We start from the raw sequence: 19,410 nt of genomic DNA on the forward strand, positions 1-19,410 counted from the left end.
TGACTCTGCTCAAATCCAATTAGATTTTGTAATAACTTCCAGTGAAAAGCTGTCTCAGGAACCATTGGCATAGACAACTTTTTTTTTTTTTTTTGGATACAGGGTCTTACTCTGTCACCCAGGCTGGAGTGCAGTCTTGCTATCTCAGCTCACCGCAACCTCTGCCTCCCAGGTTCAAGCGATTGTCTTGCCTCAGGCTGCTGAATAGTTGGGATTACAGGCGCCTGCCACCACACGCGGCTCATTTTTGTATTTTTAGTAGAGACGGGGTTTCACCATGTTGGCCAGGCTGGTCTTGAACTCCTGACCTCAAGTGATCCGCCACCTCAGCCTCCCAAAGTGCTGGGATTACAGGCGTGAGCCACCGCGCCCAGTCATGACAACTTTTAAATCCTACTATTAAAATGTTATGTGTAACTTTGTTTGCTAAACAAATGCCATGTTTGCCATTTTTAAATAAAATCTAGAAAAATAACAGAAAAACTGGAATGAGAACTATTTTCTTTGACCTCTTATAGACCAAAAAAAAAAAATTTCACCCAAATTTTCAGTCTTCATTCTTATTATTTTGTACCTCCACCTCTAAGACCTTGCTGCATAACATACTCAAAGAACTTAGTAAAAAGAAAATTTGGAGCTGAATTTGAAGAGTTAAAGTATCTGTTTTCCAAATAAAAACAACCTAAAACATCAGTCAAAAGTCATCATTTTCTAGGGTTCACATCTCCCTTTTTATATAGGTAAGTTAATTCTCAAAATGTTGAGAATTTTATTAAAAACTGTAATTTTACAGAGTACAGGGCTACTTATTTTCAAGTACTTGCCTACCATGTGAATGGTTTTGGAGATTAAAAAAAGACCTGGTTTTGAATCATGGCTCTGCCATTAACTAGCTATGTATCCCTGTACAAAATTCTTAATCCATTTCTTCAAAATAAAATACCACCTACCTTGCAGTGTTGTGACAATATGTAAAGCACCTCCCAGAGAGCTTTTCACATAACAGTTGTTCATTAAATAGGAGCTATAGTTGTTATTATTATAATTAGCTGTCATGTTTGCCAATATCTACTTATTAACTCACTCAACTATTTTCTTTTCAGTTGCCTTATACTTAATTTCTTTTTCCTGGCTTGCAAAACATTTTGAGATATGCTGGATCAATGTTACACAATGTCTTTTGTATTAAAAACCTCATTGAATTGTCCTAAGACGAACTAAAAAGATGGAAAGGGCAGGCAGGCAGTTCTTAAGCCACAAGTCAACATTTACTGAACCACTCATGTGATGGTAGCTCTCCATTTTAGAGATAAAGAAACTGAGACCCAAAGAAATAAAGAGTCCTGTCCTAGGTCACAAATGAATTATAACTGAACAAGCCAGAGTCTACCAATCTTGACTCCAAACCCGAGGCTCTTTCCAGTATAAAGTAAAATAAAAATTTTAAATACTGGTCAGACACGGTGGCTCACGCCTGTAATTCCAGCACTTTGGGAAGCCGAGGCAGATGGATCGCCTGCGGTCTGGAGTTCGAGACCAGCCTGGCCAACATGGTGAAACCCCGTCTCTGCTAAAAATACAAAAATTAACCGGCCATGGTGGCATGCGCCTGTAATCCCAGCTACTTGGGAGGCTGAGGCAGGAGAATCGCTTGAACCTGGGAGGCAGAGATCGCAGTGAGCAGAGATCGCACCATTGCACTCCCACCTGGGCAACAGGGCATGACTCTGTCTCAAAAAAAAAAAATTCTAAATACCAATTCTCCTTTAAAAAAAAGTCCAGGGATCTGAGCTTAAAACACACTGATACACTGAGAAACCAGGAGTGTTTCCATTTCAAACAATGTTGAATATTAACCTTAACCTGAGCCTCCAATTCAGGCAGCTTTAATTTTTTTTCTAAATCATGTCCATGGCCTAGCATGACTTGGCAAATAAGCAATTTTTTTTTCTCTCCAATAAACCCTTTCTCCAACCACTGAAAACAACAAAGGAAAAACCAACATTCTTCCTAGAGTTAATTTTAAAATACTTCGATTTCACACACAGGTAATACCTACTCGTAAATGCTGGCTTAGAAACAGGAGTGAACAGGTCCTCTTCCCGCTTACTAGGCCCATGCATAGCTGTTTTCTTCCCCACTAAGGCTGCTTCATTAAAATGTAAACGTCAAAACCACATAGATCAATACGTGGATGTGAAAGATCCAGAGCCTATGAGATGTTAATACAAACACCACTACCTGGCCCTTTTGAAAGCCTCAATTATGGAAAGTGGGATTGTTTAAGAGCCTTCATTACAGTTTCATAGATTAAAATACCATTCTCTCCATTGGCATTAGGTTGTGAGTGGGCTTTTTTTTTTTTCCTTCTTTTTCTAACGTTGAATATGTATACATCATTGCCCACCACCAGGAGGGGATTCCTATAACAAGGCAGAGAGGGTGGCAGGCTCCCGAGGACTGGAGAAGGCCAAGACCGGCGGCGCTGCGCGCAGAGAGCTTTGGGGCCTCCGTTGTTGCACCCCTCACCCAAAGAACTTAGCTCGGGTGCCGGGAGGGTCGCTGCGCGAAACCTGCCCGCGGGGCTGCGTGCCAGCCCCCACCTGCGCACCCAAGCCCCCAAGCCCAAAGGGAAAGCGCCGGGGCCTCCTTAAAACCCAGCGCACTCGAAGCGCAGTCTGCTGCGTAGCGGCTCGCACGGAAACCGGGTGAAAAGAAAGGGGGGCCGGCGAACCCTAAAATTAGCGTTCCGGAAGCAGCGGCCCGGCACCGCCGCGCGGAGACAGCGTCCTCCGCCCGGGCGACAGCGCGAGCGCTCTCCCCCGGGCGCGCGGCCCCTCTGCGCCCTTCCTGGGCACGCGGGCCAGGAGCACGACCAGCTCAATAGGAAGGAAGGGCTCCCCCCGGAAACGGGATCGGGGAACACGTGTAGCCTCCGGAGACCTAAGGGTCCATTGCTCCTCCCCCAAATGCGGCAGAACATTTAAGGAGCCTCCGAATTTAAAACCCCAGAATCCTCCAGAATGCTTGTTGTTGAACTTAAAATTTGGTTGGCTCATTTTTCAGTGAGCCTTTTCCTTTTTTGAGTTTTTATTTAAATCGGTTTCTCTCTTCCCCCATCCCCCCCCCAACAGAATTAGAGTGTTGGGAGGTGAGGGGGAGGTAAGGAGTGGAGGCTGATGGAGTGGGGGTAGTTTACATCCCAACATTTCTCTGCAAGATAAACAGTTCTGAAGGTCAGCGACGGCTCCCCATGGAGCGCTCCTAAAAAGATTAATGTTCATTAAAGGATTCTCCGTCAGCGTTTACCTTGAGAACCCAAACTGTTTTAAGTCCCAAGTATTTCAGATATTCCAATTCTAATAATGTACTGAAAACCTGTATATTCATTATTAACTATTGTGAACACCCCCAAAATAAAATTATCAAAAATCTGGGAGCTAGTCTAAGGAAATCTGTGAAAGCTGTGTTACTCAGCCAAGATTAAATGAAGAATGCAAAAATAGAGTTATATTTAGTACTACAAAAATGGAAAGCTGAATGACACAATATTTGGAAACTAGAAGCTAGTCATTTTTTAAAGTCATCATATTTATTATATAACTAGAATGTTAATATAGGCACGGTAATTTTAAACTAGTCATTAATACAAACTAAATATGTCTGTGGAGTGACATCGCATCCCTAGGATCTTTTAGCCTTTAGCCCTCTCTTAGCCATCCTTCTGCAGTCCGCCCCTTACCTTTATTTTCAGAATCTTTCATTCTCTGCTTCCTCCCTCTGCTGCAAATGAGCAGGAAAGTCCGTCTGATTCTGCAACCCTGACTTTTGATTTGTCATTCACAGTCAGCGGTCTCGGGGGCGAAGTCTCTCAACGGAGGAGCACTCGGGCTATGATAATTGCATGCAAGTCGGTGTGCGGGGTTATAATTTTGCTTATACTGGAGCGGAAAGGATGGGGATGAAGGCAGACGTAAACACAAATTCCAAAACATGGCATGGAACCGGATCTGGAGCCGAGGTTTGCCTTTCCTTCCCTCAGGATAGGGAACCAACTGTTTAGCGCCTCCTCATCTCTGAATTGAAAGGGGAATGTCTGTGTCATGCACCAGGTTTATTTTCAGATGGTAAGTCAGCTTTGGAGGAGGATTAAGAGCCCTGTACTTTCATTCATTCATTCAACATTTATTTTACCTCTCTGTGGACCAGGCTGTATGCTAAGTACTGGGGATACAACAATGCACAGGACCAGCCCTCGGTCCTCAAGCTGCTCACAGGCGTTATAGTACAGAGGCATACAGTGCAATATAATGGCCTGTGTCTGCTGCATGGACACAAGTTATTGAACCCATTTCACCCAGGCCTAAGTTGATACTCAAGGAGGCTTTAGTGACTGGTTGTAAGCCACTGAGTGGCAGACTAGGAATAGGCATGAGGATACCAAACCATAAGACCCCTCTGTTGGAGAGTAAGGAGGATTCAAGTAAATCTTTCAGTCATTCAGTTCACTTACTCTAAATCATTTCACAGCTCAGATTCATTCATTCATTCCTTCAATCATTTATTCAACACATGGTTATTTGTGCCAGGCACTATTCCACCTGTTAGGGTTTCAGGTCCCTGCCTTCTTGGCTATTGCACTCTGGTGCAAGGATTCAGACAGCTAATGTAGACATATAATAAATGGCAATAAATGTTGTGAAGAAAAATGAAACATGGTAATGAAGTAACAGGGGTGCCATTTTAGGTAGGGTGGCCAAGGGAGGTGCCATTTTACTTGTTTTATGGAAAATGGGTACGAGTCATCACAGTCTCTTCCAAATGGCTTCACTCAGAAACTGTTCTTTAAGTTCTGAACCCTCCCAATCTCCTCTGCTTCATGCATACTCACTGATGGATGGTGTTTATTCCCCATGATACAGATTGGTAAACTGGTAGCCAGAAAGACTAACTGACTCAAATACATAACGAAATTGGAAGAAGAGCAACAGAAAGGAATACATCTTCCTGTTACTCTCATCCTCAGAAATTACTGAGTTAAATGCAATATTGATATTAAAAATTTGCGGGACTAGGCATTAAAAGGGTTGAAGACCTATCTCTACCATCTCTACCTTTTATTAACTGAGTAGTGTAGGGCAAGTGACAGAACCTCTCTGGCATGAGTTTTCTCATCTGTAAAGTGGGAATAATCATAGCTGTCCTATATATGTACTGGGTTGTTCATATCATTAAAAGGGAGAACAGAATTTTGTAAACAAAACACTAAATAAATGTAGGGTATAATTACCAACTGCTTGGGCACATTTAAGAGGACTAATTGTCAGTGTTCACCTGTTCATTACTGCAACCCGAGAGTCAAATATAGCTATAATGTGAGAGCTTTCATGGCTATTAGGGGGCCTTGAGTTGACTTCTCGTTGCCACAACTGGAAGACTCCCTGAAAGCTTTGGGAACTTTAAGTATTTGTTTTTGGTTCCATCTTTCCTTGGCAGTGGATAATATCTTTCTGCTGTCTTTGACAACTTAAGACCAATAAGGAAAATCTGCCTTCATTACAACTCCTTACCAGCCACCAAATGAGACATTGGCTAAACCACATCAGAGAAACTGACATCTTTATCTCCAAGGACCAAGTCCAGGATAGCCAAAATGTGCCCAAGAGGAGCACTTTGGGGGACTGAGAAGGTGAGGGAGTAGGTGGTGAGAAGCCATCATTCATGCACTCTTTTATTCAATAATATTCATGGTACCAGCACTGCTGTGAACACTAGGAATGACACAGTGCTGAACAAAACATTCTCTGTCCTCAGGAGCCTGTGGTCTCAGGTCAAGAGGCTTCCACTTATGCCAATTTACCAAAGTAGGCAAAAAAAACTCCAAGGCGTGGGTTTGAATAGTAGGGCAAAAGCTCCAAAGCAAAAGAGGACTGGGAGAGGTGGCTGATGCCTGTAATCCCAGCACTTTAGGAGGCCAAGGTGGTAGGATTGCTTGAGGTCAGGAGTTCAAAACCAGCCTGGGCAACATAGTGAGACCCTGTCTCTACGAAAAAAATTTTTTAGTTTGCTGGGCATGATGGCATGAGCCTGTGGTCCAGCTACTTGGGAGGCTGAGATGGGAGGATGCTTGAGTCTGGGAGGTCAAGGCTGCAGTGAGCCATGGGCAACAGAGCAAGAAAGACCCTGGGTGACAGACCAGACTGTGTCTCAAAAAATAAATAAAATAAAGCGTAAGAGAATGGATTCAAACATGGGCCCTGCCATGTACCAGCCCCTGGAATATAAGCTGAGACAAGCTGCTGCACCTCTCTTAAGTTTCCATTTTCTGATCTGCAGGATGGAGGCGATAATGGTACCCATCTTCCACAGCTGGGTGAGGCTCAAACAAGTTAATACGTTTAAGGTTCATAGCACAAAGCCTGACACATAAGGGCTCCATAAATGCTGTAAGATGAGTAGTATTACCTTGTAACTGGGTCAAGTTTACTCCCCTAAGCTTCAGTTTCCTCATAAAATATGGAAAATAATAACTAGTTTGTAGGATTATTGTGAGAATTACATATGAAGAAGAATATGAAGTCGTTGGCATAAAGGAATAAAGGAATAACCAATCACCAACCACCCTCACTCCAGGCCCTTTTTAAAATTTTTTTTATTTTTAATTTTTGTGGGTACATAGTAGGTATATATATTTATGAGGTACATGAGAAATTTTGATACAGGCATGCCACGTGTAATAATCACATCATGGAATATGGAGTATCCATCCCCTCAAGCATTTATCCTTTGTGTTACAAACAATCCAATTATACTCTTTCAGTTATTTTAACATGTACAATTAAATCATTATTGACTGTAGTCACCTTGTTGTGCTATCAAATACTAGGTCTTATTCATTCTTTCTAACTATTCCAGGCCCTTTTTAATAAAGAAGGCTCCCCAAACCAAAATTTTAAAAAGACCAATGCTAGGAGTAGAAAGGAAGTAGAAGAAGGGAAGGAAGACACCCATTTATATTGCAAAAGGAAGTAATAATGTTTTCAAAAGCGTAGTCATTTCTAGGGGTATTTGCATTGTACCTAACATTGTATTTTGAAAAGTTTCAAACACACCAAAAAATTGAAAGAATTATTCAGTGGCCCCATATCCAAGTACATTTGGGTATATTTGCTTCATCACATGTGTCTGTTTCTCTATCCAACTTTAATTGATCTTTTTTCTCCTTAAGTTGAAAGAGGTTTGAAGGCCTCATCAAATATAAAGAGCCTTTATTTTCCCTCCTGATGCAGTACTTCCAGAAGCACAGGCCTCCTGATTCTGTGGCTATTCCAAGCAGAGCTGGGTGAACTCTCAGAAGTCTTGTCATGTCACACAGTAAATCTCAAGGCCACACCCAGTTAAGGACAAGGATGGAGTCTAGAGCTTTCCACAACAAGGCAATATCTCTGTCAGACCCCAAGCTTCAGATAAACTGGTACTGAGGATGATTAGAAACAGCCGCTAATGGACAAGATGCTCTATCTCAAAAACTGGGTTTAGGAAAAGCTTCAGGCAGGCTCCACTGGCCACTAAGTCCCTTGACAACCCTGCACATCCTTGCCTTGTTAGATGCCACTCTGAGTCACTAAACCAGTGACTCATGCTCAGCAAGCGAGGCCATCTTGAGAGCTAAACTGAAGGGAATTTTCAAGAACAACGAGTGAAACCCTGAATTGAAAGGGAATAAGGCTTTTTATTGTCCGAGCAAAACAAAAATGAAAGGAAAAAAAACACTGCTGTCATACTGTGGATTAAACTTTCCCAGCTGCAAATTTTACTCTGAGGAAACATTGGGCACCAAAAAAAAATAAGTAAATTAAAAAAAAAAAAAAAAGCTTTTACATGCCCTTGGAATTTTTGAGGCATTTTAATTCTTGATTAGTTGATAGGTAAGCAGAGACCTAGAACACATGTCCCAAATTAGGCAGATGAAATGATCTTTCAATGACTTGTCTAGAGCTTCTGCTTGCTTAGTCATTCATTCCCAAAGAGTGGCTTTACCTGCAACCCCACACTCGGTCTTCCTGCACCCAGCCAAGCTTCTGTCTGGCTTGCTCAAAGCACCCAAATGGCCAGAAAAGAGGTGAGAAGAAAAAAGAAAATGTGCTTACTGCGGGGAGGGGGTAGATGTTTAGGATTAGGGCTAGCCACAGAGAAGAGGGCAGCATGGGTTATATGGAGTACCTACTATATGCCAAGCTATTTTCTTATCATCATCATTATACATTTGTTGAGAACTTACTATTTGGCAAGCATTGTCTTTAATGCAAGGACTCAGAGCAGACCTCCAGGGTTTGAATCCCAGCTTACTAGTTGTATAACTTTGGAAATGTTACTGAACCTCTCTCTGCTTCAGTTTTTCTTATGTGTAAAATGAAAGCTGTAAAACAGGATTATTATAAGAATAAAATAAAATCATACACAATCTTTAAGACGGTGGCTGGCACATAATGTGACAAAAGCAATGCACACGTTAACTCTTGCCATTCGTTTTATTAGATGAGAAAAACGAGGCAGAGAGGCAAGAAGACTTGCCAAAGGAGACACATAGCTAAACATAGCAAAGTCCAGAATCATCATGTCATTTATTTCTCACACAGTCCTGTGTGGGAAATGGGAAGGAAAGGAGAGTAGCTTCACCTGCAACACCACACTCGGTCTTCCTTTTATTGGTAAGAGTTTGGAAACCCAAGACGGTCTAGTAATTTACACGTCACAAGTTGGCAAGTAGGAGAGTTGAGATTTAAACCCACATTTACTGACTGTAAAACCCTTGCTCATCCTACTAGGTCAGTGGTTCTCAACCTTTAGCATGTGTCAGAATTACTGCAGAGTTTATTAAAACACATTTCCAGGTCCCAGCCTCCTATCCCTCCCCATCCTCCCATCCTCCCACCCCTCAGTTTGTGATTTGGTAGCTCTGAGAGGGGGCCTAGAATTTGCATTTCTAACAAGATCCTGAGTGATGTTGATGCTGCTGGTCTAGAAACCAAGCTTGGAGAACCACGGCTCTCTACAATCATGCACCTGTATGCAGAACAGGTGGCAGGAGGAGAGCCAGAGCCACAGACCCAAAGATTGTGGGTCAGTAAGGTTTTCCCACTCTGACAAAGTGTTGGTTACTTCCCATAGCCTGGCTAATAAACCTTGTATTTACACAGCCCTTTCATTTTTATGGTCTCATTTGATCTCTCTAATATCCTTAGGAATAGGCTAGGTAGGGATCATGACCTCCATTCAATGTGGCTTGTTTTTAGGGACATATGGCTAGACAATGGCAGTGAGAGAATAAACCACTGATCAACGTGACAGAAATTCTGTCCTTTTCTCCAAGTAAATTGTTCTGGAAAATACTATCTACTGATGGACAATGACTCTAGTTCCAACCTGTGTCTTCCCAGAGAATACCATAGCTCAGGAAAGGGCTCCTCGCCCGCCACAGGGTTTAGAGGAAGGAATTTCTGGTGGGAGGAACTCAAGGCCGGTTATCTACCATAATTTCAAGGGCTAGAGAAGTCTACTGCTCATAAAATGCTTTCTTCATTTGCTCCCTTTTCTGTAACCTACAAACTTTGATATTTGAGTAAAATGGTTTTCTGGAATGGATGGAAGCATTTGGAGGGTTAATTTCAATTCAGCACAGCTTGTTCATTTAGAACTACTGGCATAATTAAGTATATTTTTAAAAGTTGTTTAGACCTCTAAACCAACAAATAATTCATATCCAGAATATTTAAAGAATTCCTAAAATGGATAAGAAAAAAAAAAAAACACCAAGTTAAAGAAATGAGAAAGACATCAATAGGCCTTTCACAAAGGTTCACACAAGAATGGCCAATATTCATGTGAAAAGATACTCAGCTTCATTATTCGTCAAGAAAATTCAATATAAAACAACATGGAATACCATTTCATACCCATCAAATTAGCAAGCATTTAAAAGTCTGACCATATTCAGTAAGGAATCAGGGAGCTTATACACAGTTGGCAGAAATTGAATTCGCACAAATATACAAAGGTCAACTTGGCAATAGCTCTCAAAATCAAAAATATATATATACAGTTTGATGCAGTAATTGTCCCTTTAGATAGTTATGCTAAACTTTTAGTGACAAATGTTCAGAGTGTAAATTTCAGAGTCATTCTCTTTGGAAATATATAAAAATGGAAGGAATCTTTCATTCCAGACATATTTATTGAATGTCTGCTATGTTCAGGACACAGTATTAGGATGAAAAGATGACAGAAATCCTTAGAAGCTATGTTCCTTCACCCCTGCAGCCTCCTGATGAAAAAGAAGAAGGTGGCAGAAAGAAGGACCTTCTGGTTGACGCAGAAGGGTTAACTGCCCCAAAAAATCCTCCAGCTGTGGTTGCTTCCTAGAGGGCACTGAACTTTTAACCGTATTTTGAGTGTGATCATATGGTTGACAATCTAGACTAAGCATTAATCTAGACTAACAGCAGTCTGGACTATTATGAAACTCTACACTGTTATTAGTCTATACTAACAATAGTATATGAATAGTAGTCTAGATTTTCAGCCATATTAATATTATGGTTTTCTAATAATTTCTAGACTTTTCTAGGTTTTCTAGACTTTTCTAGGTTTTCTAGACTATTTTCTAAGAATAGTCTACATTTTCAACCATATTAATATTAGGTTTTGTTTTATTAATATGAATACATATAATAGTAAACCTAATATTAATAAAAATAACCAGCCCTTTGTGAACCTCTATGTACCAGAAGTGCATTTAATCATCACAGTTACATGACATAGGAATTGTCATCCTCATTCTTCAGATAATATATAACTCCATTTTTGAAAGACTAAGGACATTGTCTAATATCACACAGCTTATTAATGTGCCATTTATGAGTGGCAGATTCAAATAATAGCCTGTCTGACATCAAAGCATATGATTCTAGATGCCCAAAGTGATGTTAACATCATCATAAGAAATTCAGGTTAACTTTAAAAAATCAAATAAAATTGAAATATAGATTTCTTTTATTGTATAATATTTATTCATTTTACTTCCCTCTTCTATGAGTATAGCTATTGAAACATGTTTTTTCATGTATGGAGGGAGATGTGGCAGAAAGGATGTTGTATAGACAGGCCTGAATCTGCCACTCACCAGTCACATGACCTCCAGCATATCACTTGGTATCTCTTGCTTCACCTTCCTTTATATATAAAATGGAGGAAATACATAACATCTGCCCTCTCTCCTTCCAGGGGTATTGTCAAAAGCCTGTAGTTGAACTATTCTTTAAGATGTCAAGTATCATGTAACATTAGATATTAGAATGGCTTTATACCCAGGGCTTATGAGGAAAGGGGAAGATAGATAGTAGAGGAATGTAGTGAGCAGCCAAGATCCTATCTAAGAAAAGAGAGGTGTGGGATGGCAATGAGCCCGGGAAGCTGTGAGTAAACGCTAGGTCAGGAACACAGAAGCAGAGATGGTTTTTTAGGCACTACAGATCTGGTTTTAAAAATTATAAAACTAATGCAGGAACAGAAAACCAAACACCAGTTGTTCTCACTTATAAGTGGGAGCTGAACAATGAGAACACATGGACACAGGGAGGGGACCAACACACACTGGGGCCCGTGGTGGTGAGGGCAGGGGAGGGAGAGCATCAGGAAGAATAGCTAATGCATGCTGGGCTTAATACCTAAGTGAAGGGTTGATAGGTGCAGCAAACCACCTTGGCACACCTTTACCTATGTAACAAACCTGAACATCCTGTATGTGTATCCCAGAACAAATATTTTAAAAATTAAAATAAAAATTATAAGACTAGAACACTTATTCTAACCCAAGTTACTACAGTGGCAATATTCATTTATTCCTCTTTTGTAAGCATTCACACAACATCTGGAATAACACTATGCATGTAATTATCACTCAAGGGATACTTGTTGCAATCATCGATTTCATTTAAGCTCATGATAAGAAGTGGTCAGCCTTCCGCCCTATTTAGTTTCAGCAATAGTTCTTTTTGTTTGTTTGTTTGAGACAGAATCTCACTCTGTGACCCAGGCTGGAGTGCAGTGGTGCAATCTCAGCTCACTGCAGCCTCTGCCTCTTGGGTTCAAGCGATTTTCCTGCCTCAGCCTCCCAGGTAGCTGGGACTACAGGTGTACGCCACCACACCCAGCTAATTTTTGTATTTTTAGTAGAGACGGGGTTTCACCACCGTGGCCAGGCTGGTCTCGAACTCCTGACCTTAAGTGATCTGTCCGCCTCGCCTCCCAAAGTGCTGGGATTACAGGATTGAGCCACCGCGCCCGGCCTCAGCAATAGTTCTTGATGACAGTACAGAACGAATTTTATTGGTGCACTGACTTAAAAAAAGTAGGAACACATACTTGGAAGCCGGCAAGATGACAATGACAAGCTGCAGAGTCTCCCTAACAACCACCAATAGAAAAGCTTGTTTTTAATGCAATAAATAAATATTTGAAAGATAATTATTGCTGGTCATTTTCAAATTTATTTTTATAATGCTTACTAGGTACTAACACTTGGTAACTACTAACTCGTTTAATCCATTAATTTATTTAATCCTCAAAACACCAGGAGTGGGTGAGGTGACTATATCGATGGCAGGGTCCTGGTGCAGTCTGGCTCTGCCCTGCATCTGGTCGGCCATTTTAGAAATAAGGCATGTCAACCCCTCAGAGGAAGGATCCTCAGACGATGGAAACAGGCAAAAAGGACAAGACAAGACACATTTATAAGCAGTATCTACACAGTACCAAGCCCTGCACTTAGCCTGGTGGGGGATGCAAAGATGAAATGGATGAGAATGTGGAATCTTTAATACCAGATTAACAGTGACAAACGCTCTACAGGTGACGAAATGCTAAAGGAGGGGTTACAGGTGGCAGGAACCCCAAAGATTTCAGGGAAGAGACTGCATTTGTGCTAGTCTTGGCAGGAGGGTAGGAATCCGGCAGGCTGAGATGCGGGCATGGACACTGCAAACAGAGAAAAGCCGGGAACCAGCAGATCAGGTCACTTCCCTGCTTAGCACACTTCAGTGTTTTTTCCCAGCTCATGTTGAATAAAATCTGAACTCCTCCTCATGTTCTGCCCAGACCTCATCCGGGCCCTGCATCCCTCACTTTCCCCTTGCTCAGTTCTGGCACTCTGGGAACCTTTTCACTTGCTATTCTCTATTACTCGGCTCCACGCTGGAGTAACTACTCGTCAGTCCCCGGGTCTCCGCTAACTTGCAGTGCCTCGGAGAGGCCTTCCCAGTCCGCCTGCCAAGGAAACTCGGGCCCCCTGCCTTTTTTCCTCTCTCAGCAGACTATCTGATTCCCTCCAAGCACACATAGCAATGTGTACCGGGCTTTCTCTGTTTTGCGTGTGTAATGTCTGTCTTCCTCTCTCGAAGCAGTTCCACAAGCCCTTGCCCATCGTGTTCTCCTCCGATCAAGGCAGATGGAGGGGCTCGATAAAAATTGTGGAATGAATGAATGGAGTGAGTCAGTGATTGGCTGTGAGTTGAGGCCCTGGCGAGGACAGGACTGAGTGTGCTAGGAAATAGTTTATCGCGGCGAGAGCTTCGAGATCACCGCAGGCAGGTAGAAAGGAGGTGGGTACAGGGCAGGAGGACCTTAAAGGGACCCTCGGGTTCGGATTCATTCCCCCAAAGGGCACTGCATTGCAGGCGCCAGGCCAGGTGCAGGGGCGGGGACAAGCTAACCTCAGTGAGGCTGTGTCGCCGCGCCACCGTGGCTTCCCTGTGTCCAGAGCCAAAGCAACGAGCAGGGGCTAGGGGAAAGGAGACTGTGCCGAGACAAAACCCTGCGCTTCCCCAGTGGTGCGCTTCCCCAGCGGTCCCCGTCCCCGCGGCCAAGGGTCGGGTTCGGGGGTCGCCTAGGCATCCAGGCTCCCGGGGCCGAGAACGCGGCCCGAGAGACCGCCGGGGACCGCCCCGCCGCCGCGGCGCCCCTGCCTCAGGGTAACAGGTCCCGACCGGCCGCGCCCACACTCACCCTGCCCCGCCTGGCGAGCTGAGCGCGGCCTCCACAGCCGCCGGGTCGCCTTCCACGGCCGCTGCAAGGAAAACAGCTTCCGGCTCTTCTGGCCTCCCTTCTCAGTGGCGCCCATCGGTGCGCCGCGCCCTCCCCCGCCGCCGCCGCCCGAGCCGAGCGCCACCGCTCGCCGCCGCCGCCGCGCGTCTGCCAGGTGCCGGGCCGCTGCCGGGAGACGCGCGCCGGGGGCGGAGCTTAGGGCCTGGAGCCGTGGCTGGCGCGGACCGGGGAGGCGTCCCCGCCCGGCCCACACGGCGGCGCCTGGCGCCCGAGGCGTGGGGGTGAGCGCTGGCCCGCGCCCCTCACTCGGGAGGCACAGTTAGCACCCTTAATTAATACAGAAGTCCTGGGGGGCGCTCACCCATTTTATCTCCCAGTTACAAACCATACACTCCACGCTCCGAGAGGGTAAGGCATCTGCCCACAATCACACAGCGCTAAAGAAATTCCAGAGCCCTAGGCTCTGACGATGTTTACTCACACCGTGCTACCGCCTCAGAATGAAACAACATCACGTTAGAAAGTGGTTTTAATTCTGACAGATATTCCTGTTTTCCTAATACAAGGGATTACTAGTCACCCATGATTTTTTGAGAACCTGTTCCATGTCCAGCTACTTTTACACACATTTCATGAAACCTCATTGCAACCCCATGGTGTGGGAGGCGTTTCCCATTTTCCAGATGAGGAAACTGAAATGGCGGAACTGAAGCTCCCTCACCCCATCCCCATGCCACCACTGGTCTCTGTTGAGATTTTGCTTGGAATTGCGAGAGACTGAGAGGAAGATCAAACCAACGCCCTTGAACACGACCTGGCTGCAATAATAATAGCTAATATTTATGGAATGCTTTTTATGTGGCAGATTTTACATACTGCTCAGGCTGGAGTGCAATGACGTCATCTCAGTTCACCACAACCTCTGCCTCCCGGGTTCAAATGATTCTCCTGCCTCAGCCTCCCGAATAATACTCGGGGGGCAGAAACAATCTCCAAACTCAACAGATGGGGAAGCTGAGCATCAGAGAGTACAGGTTAGATATCTAAAACCTCAATCAAGGTTTTACGTTAGGTCAAATTATGAAATTGCCATTTTTGTAGGCCCAAACAATATCAGACAAGAGCTTCTATAGGTGACCAAAATTAAAATCACTGGTGGAGATCGGGCACGGTGGCTCACACCTGTAATCCCAGCACTTCGGGCAGCCAAGGCAGTCAGATCACTTGAGCCCAGGAGTTCAAGAGCAGCCTTCGCAGCAAAGCAAAAACCTGTCTCTACCAAAAATGCATACACACACACACACACACACACATATTAGCCAGGCATGGTGGAACACACCTGCAGTCCCAGCTACTCAGGAGGCTGAGGTGGGAGAATCACCTCAGCGAGGTAGAGGCTGCAGTGAGCCGAGATGGTGCCACTATACTCCAGCCTGGCTGACAGAGTCACATTCTGTAAAAAAAAAAAAAAAAAAAAAAAAAAAAAAAATCACCAGTGGAGACAGGTGAAAATCGAATGCCTGCTGATGTGATATGCTGAGAAAGACACATCACTTATGGAGTCTTCTGGCCAAACATGCACAGCGTGAAGCTAATCATGGGGAAACATCAGATAAACCCAAAACAAGGAATCCACTATTAAAAGGGTCAGAGAAGTGCTGTATTCTTCAAAAGCATCAATGTCATAAAATAAGAAGAAAAGCTATGGAGATGTTCTAGATTCGAGGTGACTTGGCTGGGCACAGTGGTTCACGCCTATAATCCCAGTACTTTGGGAGGCCGAGGCAGATGAATCACCTGAGGTCAGAGGTTTGAGACCAGCCTGGCCAACATGGTGAAACCCCGTCTCTACTAAAATTACAAAAATTAGCTGGGCACGGTGGCGTGCACCTGTAATCCCAGCTACTTGGGAGGCTGAGGCAGCAGAATCACTTGAACCTGGGAGGCAGAGGTTGCAGCGAGCCAAGATTGCGCCATTGCACTCCAGCCTGGGAGACAAAGCAAGACTCCATCTCAAAAAAAAAAAAAAGGTGACCGAAGAGACATTGCAGCTAAATGCAATACCTGACTCTAGACTGGACCCTGTTTTGTAGTCTTTTGTTTTTTGTTTTTTAAGGCTGTAAAGCATATTACTGAGTTAATTTTACAAAAAAAAAATTAAATATAGGTAGCAGATTAGAGAAAAATGCTTATCAATAAAAAACTTGCTGACATTGATAACTACACTGTGATTATGTAAGAAAATACCCCTATTTTAAGAAAATACACACTGAAACCCCACACAGTGGCTTCGCCTGTAATCCCAGCACTTTGGGAGGCTGAGGTGGACAGGTGGCTTGAGCTCAGGAGTTCAAGACCAGCCTGGGCAATGTGGTGAAACCTTTTGTCTCTCTTATTAAAAATTGAAAAATATGAAAAAAAATTGAAAGAAAATGCACATGAAAGCATTTAGGAATAAAGAGCCATGATGCATTTAACATGCCTTCAAGTGATTGGGTGGCGGCGGGCAGAAAAAGTGTTTGTGTACATAAAATAAAATGGGAGGAATCACTCCACCCAAATTTGAAGCCTACTATAAAGGTACAGTTTCAAAAACAGTGGGATGTTGGCAGAAAAATAGACACATACATCAACGGAACAGACTAAAGACCCAGAAATAGAATAGACACACATAAATCTGTCCAACTAATTTTTGACAAAGGATCAAAAACAATTCAGTGGAAGAAATGTGTTTTTCAACAAATGATGCTGGAGCAATTGGATATCTGTAGGGAAAAAAAAGGAGAGAGAAGATCCAGGACCCAAACTTCATACCTTATACAAAAATCAAGTCAAAATGGATTCTAGACTTAAATGTAAAACTATAAAACTTAGAAAGAAATAGGAGAAAATTTTCTAGTACCCAGAGCTATACAGAGAGTTCTTTGGCTTGTTACCAAAAGCACAATAAGTGGAAAAATTGTTAAGTTGGACCTTATCAAGATTATTTTTGCTCTGTGAAAGACCCTGTTAAGAAGATGAAAAGACATACTACCAACTGGGGAAAATACTTGAAACCACATAGCCAACAAAGGAGTATTTAGAATATGTAAAGAATTCTCAAAACTCAGCATTAAAAAACAAACAAACTGGAGGGTGCAGTGGCTCACACTTGTAATCTCAGTACTTTGGGAGGCCGAGGCAGGTGGATCACTTGAGGTCAGGAGTTCAAGACCAGGCTGACCAACATGGTGAAACCCTGTCTCTACTAAAAATACAACATTAGTCAGGCATGGTGGCGCATGCCTGTAATCCCAGGTACTTGGGAGGCTGAGGCAGGAGAACTGTTGGAACCCAGGAGTGGAGGTTGCAGTGAGCCAAGGTCACGCCATTGCACTCCAACATAGGCAATATAGTGAGACTCTGTCTCAAAAAAAAAAAAAAATTAAAATGTGCAAAAGACATGAACACGTATTTCCCTGAAGCAGAAATATAGATAACAAATAAGCATATGAAAAGAAATTCAGGGCCGGGCGCGGTGGCTCAAGCCTGTAATCCCAGCACTTTGGGAGGCCGAGACGGGCGGATCACGAGTTCAGGAGATCGAGATCATCCTGGCTAACACGGTGAAACCCCGTCTCTACTAAAATACAAAAAAAATTAGCCGGGCGAGGTGGCGGGCGCCTGTACTCCCAGCTACTCGGGAGGCTGAGGCAGGAGAATGGCGTGAACCCGGGAGGCGGGGCTTGCAGTGAGCTGAGATCCGGCCACTGCACTCCAGCCTGGGCAACAGAGCTAGACTCCGTCTCAAAAAAAAAAAAAAAAAGAAAAGAAATTCAACATTATTAACCATTAGGGAAATACAAATTAAAACCACAATAAGATATCACTACACACCTAACAGAATAAGGATGTAGCAGAGAAACTGAATCACTCCTACATCACTGACAGGAATGTAAACTGGTACAGACACCCTGGAAGAGTTTAGCAGTTTCTTAGAAAACTAAACACACAACTACCATACAATCCGGCAATTGCGCTCTTGGGTATTTATCCCAGAAAAAATGAAAACCCACAAAATCCTATAAAAGGAATGTTCAGTAGCTTTACTTTGTAACAACCTAAAACTGGAAACAACCCAGGCATCTTTTAATGGGTCAATGGTAAAACAAGCTGTGGTACATGCATACCATGGAATACTAGTGAGCAATAAAAAGTAACAAACTATTGACACATATAACAATCTTAGTGAATCTCCAAGGAATTATGATAAGGATAAAAAGCTAATCCCAATACTATACATTTTCATTTATATAATTTTTTAAATGGTAAAATTATACAAATGGAGGACAAAATAGTAGCTTCCAGGGAGGAGCAGGATGCATGTAGCTATGGAAGGGATTCTGTGGTGATGAAACTGTTCTGTGTGTATCTTTACTGTATCAGTATCAACTTATTGGTTACTATATTAGATTATAGTTTTGCACAATGTTACTATTAGGAGAAAACGGGTAAAAGAGTACATGGGTCTTTCGGTATTATTCCTTACAACTACATATCAATCTACAATTATCTCAAAACAAAGCATTTTAGTTTTTTTAGGTTGCATATCAACAATTTCATATAGTTCAATTCAATACTTAAAATTCAGCTGAGTCCGCCGGGCATGGTGGCTCACGCCTGTAATCCTAGCACTTTGGGAGGCTCAGGCGGGCGGATCACAAGGTCAGGAGATCGAGGATATCCTGGCCAACATGGTGAAACCCCAGTAGCATGCATCTATACTCCTGGCTACTTGGGAGGATTGCTTGAGCCTGGGAGGTTGAGGCTGCTGGGAGCCATGATCATGCCACTGCACTCCAGCCTGGGAGTTTTTGAGACAGAGCAAGACTGTATCTCAAAAAAAAAAAAAAAAAAAAAAAAAAAAACAACGAAAACAAAAACAAAACATAAGAGAGAGAAACAGAGAGAGAAAAAAAAATTGGGAAAACCCCATTTTGTTCTTTCTCTAATTCAGAAAAATAGGAAGTTGGCCCAATGTGGTGGCTGACACCTGTAATCTCAGCACTTTGAGAGGCCAAGGCCGGCAGATTGCCTGAGGTCAGGAGTTTGAGACCAGCCTGGTCAGCATGGTGAAACCCCATCTCTACTTAAAAAAAAAAAAAAAAAAAAAAATTAGCCGGCCATGGTGGCACGCATCTGTAGTCCTGGCTACTTGGATAGCTGAGACAGGAGAATCACTTGATCCTGGGAGGTGAAGATTGCAGTGAGCCCAGATTGCACCAGTGCACTCCAGCCTGGGTGACAGAGCAAGATTCTGTCTCAAAAAAA

At 43.2% G+C, this 19,410-nt stretch overlaps 1 protein-coding gene across 4 annotated transcripts in view; it reads right to left on the minus strand.

Moving 5' to 3' along the window:
- The window catches only part of DNAJC6 (DnaJ heat shock protein family (Hsp40) member C6), a 157,946-nt gene extending 143,669 nt beyond the window's left edge, over positions 1-14,277 (minus strand). For 2 of the 4 annotated variants that reach the window (XM_077954600.1, XM_015141751.3), the window contains exon 1: positions 14,062-14,277. In XM_077954600.1, the coding sequence (XP_077810726.1) occupies positions 14,062-14,176 (115 nt within the window). In that variant the 5' untranslated portion in view covers positions 14,177-14,277. Of the gene's footprint in view, positions 1-3,742; positions 3,927-14,061 lie in introns of those variants that run through there. The other 2 variants (XM_077954626.1, XM_015141756.3) reach the window with 1 other exon arrangement.
- Between the last annotated feature and the right edge of the window lie 5,133 nt (positions 14,278-19,410).

This window comes from Macaca mulatta, chromosome 1, assembly GCF_049350105.2.
Source record: "Macaca mulatta isolate MMU2019108-1 chromosome 1, T2T-MMU8v2.0, whole genome shotgun sequence".
NCBI lineage: Eukaryota > Metazoa > Chordata > Mammalia > Primates > Cercopithecidae > Macaca > Macaca mulatta.